Source organism: Phocoena phocoena, chromosome X, assembly GCF_963924675.1.
Source record: "Phocoena phocoena chromosome X, mPhoPho1.1, whole genome shotgun sequence".
NCBI lineage: Eukaryota > Metazoa > Chordata > Mammalia > Artiodactyla > Phocoenidae > Phocoena > Phocoena phocoena.
The window spans coordinates 30231545-30242892 of NC_089240.1; the positions used below are offsets into that span (position 1 = coordinate 30231545).

At 37.6% G+C, this 11348-nt stretch overlaps 1 protein-coding gene across 1 annotated transcript; it reads left to right on the plus strand.

The window, feature by feature from the left end:
• Window positions 1-7405: 7405 nt before the first annotated feature.
• On the plus strand, window positions 7406-10695 carry LOC136142052 (E3 ubiquitin-protein ligase RLIM-like). Its single transcript, XM_065900144.1, is given in 3 exon segments — window positions 7406-7424; window positions 7427-7648; window positions 8996-10695. Coding segments are annotated over 3 exon segments (1941 nt in total).
• Window positions 10696-11348: the final 653 nt, after the last annotated feature.

Here is an 11348-nt window from a genome sequence, read left to right on the forward strand (position 1 = left end):
AAAATAATGATAAATTTGTTTCAGCCACTAAATTTTGATGTAGGTTGTTATGCAGTAGTGGATAACCAGAGCACATACATAGGAATTAATAACGTGCAGAAGATGCTGTGGCTTTTGTTGGGGCCCAACAATGCCAATCAATGGCATATTGATTATTTTAAATTAAAGTTACTTAAGAAACAGCCAGTACAAAAGGGACACAAGATACTTCTTCTCTGTCCCTCTGAAAGCAGGAGATAAATCTCTCATGTGAAAGGTGCTCTCCCTGCATCTGGAGGTAGAAGGACAACCTTATCACCAGAGACAGGGAATTCAGGCAGAGAAGCCTGTATAAACAAACCTTATTACTTCTTTAACTGACTACCCCTACTACCTGTTTAGATTTTTCACTAATTCAGCACCAGAAGCCTAAGTTTCTTTGTCCTGTCAACTCCTCACAAATTTATAGTTTATCTAAAAAGTATAAAAGCTTCCTGCTTTGGCTACTCCTTAGGTCCCATTTCTATGAGACTTCTGTGCACAAGAATTAAAACGTGTTTCTTTTTCTCCTGTTGATCTGCCTTGTGCCAATTTTCTTATTAGTCCAGCCACAAGAACTCAAGAGGGGTAGAGGGGGAAATTTCCCCCTCCCTGCCACTTGTAAAGAGCACACAATGTTCATTGCAGGTGAGAAATACTTAATGGAATACTATTTTCTACCCCTATCATTGTCAAGCTCATTTCTTAGAGTCCCATGGACATGATACATAAGAAAAGATGCCTTGTCAACAATTTGATGAAATATTAATTCTAAAATTTTTTTAAATGAAAGTCACATCAAATGAACTTACTCCATCAGAAAGTATATCTGGTTAATTAATGAGAAAGTTTAATTTTAGTAATCTGAGTTATATTCAATTATATAATTTGGAATCACAGATCATGACAACTTTGACTCTTTTATTTTTTTCACGCAGAATAAGGGACCCATATTGAGTTTCTGATTACAGTTCTCAGCGTCGATCTCCCTTCAGCCATGCGAAGTCTCCATCCTGCTCTGATGATAGATCTCCATCAACCTCTAGATCCAGATCTACTCGAAGTTCCAAGTCCAAGTCCTCCTCTGGGTCCAGACCTTCCTCAGCAACCACGTCCAGGTCTAGATCCATAAGCCTTACACCAGAAAAAAGCCCAAGTCCTGATCACAATTGAAAAATCCCTCCAAGTTTCCTAAAGAGGAAGGAGTGGTGCCCCATTAGGATAATGAGTCATTAGCAAACAACCTGAGGACTTGTGGGGAGGGGAGGGGAGCAACATTCTCAGGTGATCAAAGAGTCCTTGAAATAAGCCACTAGCTGTTGAAAAGGTTATTCTTTAGCATGTTGTATAAGTTTTTACTTGTTTTAAGTTTTGCCTCAAGTGGTAAACCTCATTTTGTATGGTATTTTGTTGCTGTTATTCAACTATCTTCTAAGTTAGTGAGGTGAACAACTTCAAGTTATTATTGGTTTGAATATTTGAGGTAAAACTTCATTTCTCTTTACTGCATTTTGTTTGAAAGTAAACAGATTGTTATCTAATTTGTGGCCCTCCTGATTTAAGAAAATGTGTGCAGCCTTTTCTTTCTGAGTAGTCAAAAACTGTCTAGTGATTGACTCATCATTGCCATCATTCTTTTAAAAATAAAGACCTCCTTGAAGTTATTATACATTTATTTACATGTGCTATTTACCTTTGGGTTTAACTGGTAATCTGGACCTGCACTGGTATAGAGACATTTAAGGTGAAAAGAATTTTTTTAAAGGATTATTTATCAAACATAGTTCTAATCGCCTATGTATTTTTGTGCACTAGACACAGCTGTACAGCAGTTGAGTAATGCTGGTTAGCTGTTAAAGGTGGTATTCTGTAGTGCAGAATGCTTGCCTATTTCACCTTTTCTCCTGATTGCTCCTATGTAAAGGTAATGTGCTGCGAAGAAACAAATGGTTATCCAGTTTATGAAAAAGCCTGACAATTGCACTTCCAGTCACCCTGGCCTTGCATATATAACAGAGCATACAGTGAGCACATCTAGCAGGTGAATTTAAAAGTAAATATGCCTTTATTTTTTCCTTTCACTCCCAAAGTGGTCAATCTGACCATCTTCAGTTACGAACTTAAATACGAAAAATGTTAAGAAGTAAATTGTAATTTTCTAAGTACTAAACAACATGCTGTATCTTTTTGTTTATGCATAGAACAAATATTAAAAACAAGACTTTAAAGTAGACAATAACTATAGTATTATAGGAATTCAAAGTTCTAGATAAAGTATGTTCACACTGTAGAGGAACTTTCAAAACTTCAGTGAAATAGACCTATTACTAGTATCCAGAAACCACACTTAAGCCAATGGTTATTAACCTAACCAAACATCTGTTAAAACTTCTTAAATACACCACACATATATATGCAAGAACACATATAAGTACACACTTACACTAAGACTTTGCTAAATTTAGGCATCCTAAAAATCCCACCAGGGAGCTAATTGGTCACATAACATTATCTCACTCATTAGTAAGGTATCGGTGAAAGACATTTTAGTTCCCACCAGGATCATTCTGTTTCTTAATATAAGCCAAATGTTCAGTGGTACTTTAACTCAGGATATTTTCTCTTCATATGAGAATTAAATGAGTATTACTGGGCCAAGGTATCAGAATACATTGTATAATGAATGAGACACATACAAAAATAGGGACATTCTGAAAGGACCTCATGGTACAAAGAAGTAGGAAATTTATTCACAATATTAACATTATATGTCATAACCACATTTCATTCATAATCAAATGAAAATGTTCATTTCCTTCAACTTTACAGAATTTCAAAGCCTAATAAATACTTATTAAACAAATAAATGACAGAAAAATTGTTTGCTTATTTTTTCATAAAAATTAAATCCAATTAAACTTAAATTGTATAAACATGTTAACTTTATAGAATGGACAAAAGCAAGTAAGTTTTACATGGCAATCTTTTTATAAATTACTTGTTTTTTTCTTCCAGTTTTATGGAGATATACTTGACATTTAGCACTAAGTTTAAGGCATACAGTAAGTCCCCTACACACGAACCTTTAAGTTGTGAAAGGTCAAATATGCGAACGTGTGGTCACATGTCCAATCATGTAAGTTAGTTCACGTGTCTGATGTACATTGTCATGTGTGTGCATCCTCTACAAGTGGTTGTGCTTTTGTGTACTTTACAGTACTGTATAGAATACAGTAGTACAGTATCTTTATTTCAAGCCCAGCATGTCCTGAAGCAAGCATAAAAGCAGCAATGATGTAGCTGGTACTGCTAAGAAGCAGTGATAACGATGGAAACAAAACTGAAAATAATTGAGAGAGTGGAGCGAGGTGAGAAGATGGAATTGGCAGCCCAGAGAAAGGATGAAGAGAGACAAGAGGAAGAAGAAATAACTGAGGAACTGAAGAGATTCACCATGCGGGAAATGGCAAGGGGATTTTCTTTATTTGAGGAGGCACTGTTAGTTTTTGAGGCATAGGATCCAAACAAAGAACAATACACAAAGGTTGCTGCAGCCATTCAGAATGCAATCCAGTGGTACCATGTCATCTATGACGAGAAAAGAGGCTAGATAGAACTGAATCCAGCAAGAAACCAGAACATGTGCATCAATGTCAGGCATGAGCGAAACTGCAGCTTGCCCTCCGTCTCCTGTTGCTGACGATCCCTCAACTCCACCATCTCCCACCTCCTCTCCCTCCTCCAGTCAGTAACTCTTCTTGCCTGTTCACTCGATGCCAGCCCCTGGATGCCAGCTGTTGTACTGTACTACTGTACTTTTCAAGGTGATGTACTGTAAGATTTAAAATGATTACTTTTTGTGTTTGTTTTTTATGCATTATTTGTGTGAAAAGTATTATAAACCGATTGCAGTACAGTACTATATAGCCGATTGTGTTAATTGGGTACCTAGGATAACTCTGTTGGACTTACAAACAAATTGGACTTACGAACGCATTCTCGGAATGGAATTCGTTCCTTTGTAGGGGACTTACTGTACAGCATAATGGTTTGACTTATGTTGGGCAATAAGAAATTTTCCTTTACCCTTCTAGATTCTTCTGGCTGGTATAAGAATTAAACTAACAAAGTTTAATAACATGTACATGTTATTAAATCAAACAAAGTTTAATAACATGTACATATGGGAGAGTCCCAAGAAAACGGAATGACCAATATGGCTGAAACCCTCACCTTATATATGATCTTCAGCTAAAAACAAAAGAGGATGCTGTGGGTAGTGTTTGAGACTTCAAATGGGAGCAAGGTGATTTATATGAAGATGGAAAAGCAAATGTTTGGTAGATGGGCCATGTAGAGAGACATTGGACACAGAGTCCAAACTAGGCCCTGCTGAGTTTCTCCTACCACTACTAGCCCATATTCTTTGTAGATATCTCTGGTGATAGCTCTATTGGGGAATAATTGGCCCTCTATCTAAATATTTTTAGGCAGTTAGGAGCAAGGTCAAAGTTTCTTCCTGAGACTTTTGGGCCTAGATTTTTTTTCAGCTTGAAATAATCTGCATACCAAAGAAGCGTTTCGTGGTGGAAAGTTTTGTTCCCCTACACTTACATACATCATGAAATGATTACCACAATAAGTTTAGCAAACATCCATGACCTCATATAGATACAAAATAAAAGAAAAAGAAAAAAATATTTTTTCCTTGTAATGAGAACTCTTAGGATTTACTCTTAACAACTTTCATATGCAACATACAGCAGTCTTAATTATATTAATCATGTTATACATTACATCCCTATACTTATTTATCTTGTAACTAGAAGTTTGTACCTTTTGACCACCTTCATCCAACCTCCCCACCCACCTCTGGTAACCACAAATCTGATCTCTTTTTCTATTAGTTTGTTTGTCTTTTGAAGTATACTTGGCCTACAACACTATGTTAGTCACTGGTGCACAACACAGTGATTAGATATTTCTGTACATTATAAAATGATCACAACTCTAGTTACCATCTGTCACCATATAAAGATATTACATTACTATTGACTATATTCTCCACAGTGTACATTTCATTCCCTTGACTCCTTTATTTTGTAATTGGAGGTTTGTACCACTTAATCTCCCACACGTTTCACTCATTCCGTGACCCCCTCCCCTGTATCAAATTACTTTTTGACATCTGATTACATCACCAATCATATGGCTCTCCTGTTACAACTATTAGGAGCCTTCCAATGATAAGTGGCAGGAATCTTTCAAAGCTTACATTTTAAAAACGAAATACGTTGTTTTACAGATCTAAAAATGTTAAGGCACATCTAGCTTCAGGTATTTCTCATTTTTTCTCAGGTATCTTGCTCTTTCTCCATTATTGTTTTCCTCTGTCTCTTTATGTCAATGTTCCTCATTCTTGGGACATAACATAGCCACAAGCATCTTCAGGTTTATATCCTACCAGCTTAGCAACTGCAGTGGAAAATGATTTCTCATTTTCAGTAGTTCTAGCTAACATCTCAGATTTAACTCTTAAATATACTTTTGGTCACATGCCATGCTTAAACCAATTACCATAACCAATTTGAGATATACTGATTGGACATGGCTGCATCATGTGTCCTTTCCTCTAGCCATGGCAGTGAATTCAGCTAAACTTAAACCAAGTGGACTAAGATTGTAGAATGGGCTTTTCCCCCATGAAAATCAGGATGCTATTAGCATAAGTATGTTAAGGGAACACTAAGCAAACAAAAATAAAATCTACTGCTTGTTCTCAAAAAAATACCAAAACATCTTAATCAGTGTCCTATTTCTTACATGAAAAAAATCAAAACTCAACTTATAGTTTGTGTCAATTATTCTTTCTGAGATTAACTCCACATTTCCACCCAACCCCAAAATTGTGGCCACAGTTGCCCAAACAAGCCAAGGTCTTTCAAGTCTACTTCTTCCATCTGACATAGTCTTTCTCTAGCAACACATAACTGCCACTTTCCATCAATAGAAAATATAATTATATTTAAAGATTCAAATATAATACCTCTGTGAAACATTTCCCAACTCCCATTAAATAATTGCTACACAGTTCTCTGTACTTACACAATACTGCATATATAAATCTATTATAAAATATACTGTATTTTGATAGTTTCTGTGTGGGGTTTCCCTCACCTGGTGTGTGAATTACTTGGGAGTACAAACTGCTTCAACAATTGACATATCTCTAGCCGCTAAGGCAATAACTGACCCAGTTTATGTTGGATGGATTAATTATTAAATAAGTCAAATTGAATAAAGTCTCAAATTCAGCAGCCAAATCTTGTCTTTACATGAATAAGTTGAACGAAGAGCTCCTAAACAAGTGTTAAGTGGGGCTGGTAATATTAATGAGTCCAGAAGCTCTTAGAGGTCTCCTTCAGATAGCATTGCAAATGAGCATTATTTTATTTTCACCAAGCCTTTCAGGTGATACATGCAACAAAATCAGCAAAGTCAGTACTCATTGTGGCACACAAAGTAACTATTATGTATCTGTCTTAAAAGTTCCTGTGATGTTCTGGCTAGTTTTGTTTAAGTAATATTTATAATATTTAGGAGAAAGGAGGACAAAAGTGAACCTGATGCTTTTGTGGAGAAGGAATTCCCTGGCTGAGGAGAAAAGCCTGCCAAAGTTTTGGTGTTTCTTGTTTGTTTGTTTGAAACAAGATTGAAGGACTGTATAATGCAAGATGAAGCCATTAACAGTTAAAAGGGAGAGGACACACTAAAGAGACTCAGCTAGGGCCCTGGTAAATTATCAAAAATTGTGGGCTTTCTTAGTGAGAGTCTATGATTTGAGAAATTCATGAAGAGAAAAGGCGGAGGTCCCTGGGCACCTGAAAATGAGAATTGCTGCATTTAACTAGGCTGACTTTGGCATGGCATTTTGAAGAAGGCAGTCATATGTAATGTAACGAATAAATAGAGCATATCAGAGCCTGAAAACGCCTCCTGAAAACCTGAGAATAGGCTCATGTGGGTGAAACGAGGTGAAGGATGGTGCTTGGTACACTATAAACCCTCAGTAACATTGGGCTGGTTTTGAATGAAATGAAACCTAACCTGAATCCAGTCCCTACTCGTTTACAGCGGGGAAGATAATGGGTGCCTAGGCAACGTCTAGCAATTTCCGGGATAGAGGCGGCTCCCAACTGTTCCGTCACCAGGGGCTACAGAACTGCGACGGGCCGGGAGAAGGGAGGAATCTACGCGGAGCGTCATCCGACTGCGTCGGAACCGGACACTCTGGCCGGAAGTAGAAAGCGAAGAAAACTAAATGACCGTTGGTGAATTTCAACACTTATGTCGTGAATTTCAGATAATTTTCCACTTGTTTATTAAGATGGAAAACTCGGATTCCAACGTGAAGAAGATGGAGTTTCGGCCCAACGCATAAGTCAAACGGACCGATTGGTTTGGGAAGAAGATTTCTCCAGGTTCGTAAATAATCTGAGTGAAGAAGATTACAAACTTATGAGAGACAACAATCTTCTAGGCATTCCAGGTGAAAGTACAGAAGAAGAGTTGCTGAGAAGACTTCAGCTAATTAAAGAAAACCCACCACAAGACTCAGATGAAAATACAGGTATACTTTGCTTTTGGAGGGAATAGGATGGGATGAATAAGGAACTTCATAATAGTAAATAGTAACTTCATAATAGTAAATAGTAAATTATACAGAAGTGACATAAATTAATTTCGTAAGTAACTTCTCATAAAAAGAACTGGCATTTACTTGATTTTTGGTGAGAATGTCAAGGTATGCTTGTTTTCCTGATTCACATTTGGGTTGTTTTAATTGGGAAACAGTGTGAAGTAGCCTATTTGTATTTTTCTTGGTTTTCTACCTCAATTGAAAGTCCCTCCTACTTCCTGAATTATTTTTTCTACATAGACATGTAAAAAAAGCAAACAGAAATATTTTATATTCTAATCAAGTGGTTCTCAACTGGGGACAATTTTGCTCTCTCCAACACCTGGGGACATTTGACAATGGCTAGAGATATTTTTGGTTGTCACAGGGGAGGCATGGGTGTTACTAGCATCTAGTGGGCAGAGGCCAGGGATGCTGCCAAATATCCCACAATGCACAAGATAGCTCCCCAAAACAAAGAATTGTCTGGCACCAAAATGTCAATAGTGCTAAGGCTGAGAAACCCTGCTTGAACCTCAGGTCTGGTGCCTTCTCTCCCAGTGTGAAGTAGAGGATTTTACTGTCTAATGAAGAGGATACTATAATACTTTGGTTCTTGAATATGGTCTTATATGTACCATGCTAGGTTCAGTCTATTCATTTGATCTGACCTTCAATTTAATGTCAATTAAAAATCTTGGTAACATTAAGAAGTATTCAAAATTCAAACTCTTTTAAACCTGTAAAACTTGTTTATGTTTGGGCAATAATCTTATCTTTTAAAACAGCTTATATATTATCAAAAGCACATAAATGAAGAGCCTAGAAATAGTAATGTTGGAGACTAATGAAAATTAGACAATAATGTAAATTGAACTAAAATATTAGCATTGTACCTTAACTGGTGTTTACCTTGTTTAATTGTATTAGTGTTTTGACAGAGGACTGAAAAAAAAGTCTCTTGACATTCCTCCTACAGTGGTACACAGGGCTGTGTATATGATGAAATACTGAAAAATAGACTTCCTCCAGATTCCCTTTTCAAAAAATTCTCTAAGTTTATCTAGGATTAGCTCACTCTTTTCAGATGGAATTGAAACTTTTCTACCTTTACTTATAAATCTAGACAGTGTAGTTTATAAAATATTAACTCTATAAATGTGAAATCAGTTTAAAACACCTGAGTATTTAAGTTCTCATTTTTTGTTTGTTTTTGAAGCAAAGTTTCAGAGTGCTATTTTATGATGGTTCTAATTTGGTAGTTCTTTTATGCACCCTCCCCTTTTTTTTTGTTAACAGATAGAGGAGACTCTTCAGATGATGTGTCTAGTGGTGACTCTACAATAGACTGGCTTAACTGTTCTGGACAAACTGAAAATATGACAAGTGGACAAAGAGAAAACCAATTTTGGAGAGAACAGAGCCAAATTAATCCTAAAAGTGATCAGTTCAGATTCAGTTTAGAAACAAATTTTAACCTTGATAATGGGAGTCCAAATCCAGAGAATGAATATGTAGCATCTGCAAGACTTCCCAGAAGAGAAAATACGGAAGACAGCCAAAGGCAAGTGGACAATCCACAATCTGAATCAATATTTACAAGACCATCTATGTCTGAACAAGATACAACTGAAACATTAATGGAATTCCCACCTGCCAGAAGTCAGAGAAGAGCAAGAAGTAGGAGCCCAGAGTATCGGAGAACCAGAGCAAGAATTGAAAGTTGGTCGCCTCCACGTTCACTTAGGGAAACTGTACAAAGACTTAATCATAGTGTACCATCTCAGACTTTTGAGCAGCCTCTGGTAAGTGAGAATGCGAGATTTTCTAGAACTGAGCACCAAGAAATATTGAGACAGCAAATGACTGGATTTGAGTTGCAAAACAGTGGTCTTATTGAAACTTCTAGAACAAGGAATGCCGTTCATGGAGAAAATTCTCCAGATACAACCGGCAGTGGTGAATCTTGGGGAATGAGGAAAATACATCCAACCATACCCTTCAATCTTGAAGTAGGACAAGTTCATTCTGGAGCATATTCTCAGAGAGACAGCAGAGCTAGTAGAACTCAGTTAACATCTGAGACACCAAACAACACTGCCACTTCTGAAAGTGAACGAGGACTGAGGCATATGTATTCACATTCTGAGCAGGCAGATGTGAGAGCTTATGTCAATACCATCAGAAATCCCGTTTGTAAAATTTTAAATACTAGCTTAAATGATACAACATCTGTTCCAATTCAGAGCATGTTAAGGCAGACAATGACAGAATTTAGTAACTCAAGTAACCTTATGGACATTAACAGTAATTTAGAGCACAGTGTCTCACCTCCAAGTCAAAACATGGAATGGCCAGAGTCACCAAATAGAAGAGATGGTCCTAATGGTAGTAGTAGTGGTAGATTTTGTTGGGATTCAAATCCTAGCTATGATACCCATTCAAGTTCCACGCTGATTTGTCATTCAAGACCCAATTGTATGTTTAGTTCCAGTTCTAGTCCTATTTCCAGTTTCAGTCCTATTTCCAGTTCCAGTACTATTTCCAGTTCCAGTACTATTTCCAGTTCCAGCTCAAGTGATGAAAATTCACTGATGTTTGAAGGCAGTGAAGAAAGAAACTTATCATCAGATGTATCATCAGAGACCACGCAAGGGAGTAGACGAATGACCCCAGTAATATTTAATGAAAGTGACTCTGGGCCCTCCCATAATCTGCAACAGTTTTTCCTCTTAAGTGGAGATAATCTATACCCAACTACAGGACTCACCAAAGCACAGATTGACAACTTGGCTGTAAGATCTTTTGGTGAAAATGATGCATTAAAAGCCTGTAGCATTTGCATTACAGAGTACACAGAAAACAGCAAGCTTCGCATCCTACCTTGCTCCCATGAATATCACATTCACTGCATTGATCGCTGGCTGTCTGAGAACTCGACCTGTCCTATTTGTCGTGAGCAAGTAGTGGATTCCAATGAGAGTGAAAATTCTAATTGAGATCTGAATTCTCAGCAATATAAAGTGTTATAGGGCTTCCCTGGTGGCGCAGTGGTTGAGAGTATGCCTGCCGATGCAGGGCACACGGGTTCGTGCCCCGGTCCAGGAAGATCCCACATGCTGTGGAGCGGCTGGGCCCGTGAGCCATGGCCGCTGAGCCTGCACGTCCAGAGCCTGTGCTCCGCAATGGAAGAGGCCACAACAGTGAGAGGCCCATGAACCACACACACACACACACAAAAAAAGAAGCAATTTAAGACTATATTAAGAGTCATTCACATAAAGAAGTCATGTTACATTCATAGAATGCCATTAAAAGCTTTGAAACCCTTCTCTTCCTATCTCTCTCCACAGCAGTTTATCCCACCTCCCTAACACTACCTTAAAGTTTCTCCTATTCCCCACTACCAATGTATCAGTCAGTTCTAGCTAAAAACTGATGGGACACTTTAAAAGAGTGATGGAATAGCATTTAATGAAGAGACTAAAGTGTGTAAAGAATGAAGGGAAACCAAGAGATGATGAAGTACCCTGAGGCTAGCAACTGTGAGAAGCCAGTATTATAACCACTAGGTTTGAAGGGGCATAGAGAGATAGCAGTTCCTGCAACCCAGAATGTCTTAGAGTTTTAGTAGAAGTCCACCCAACAAGAG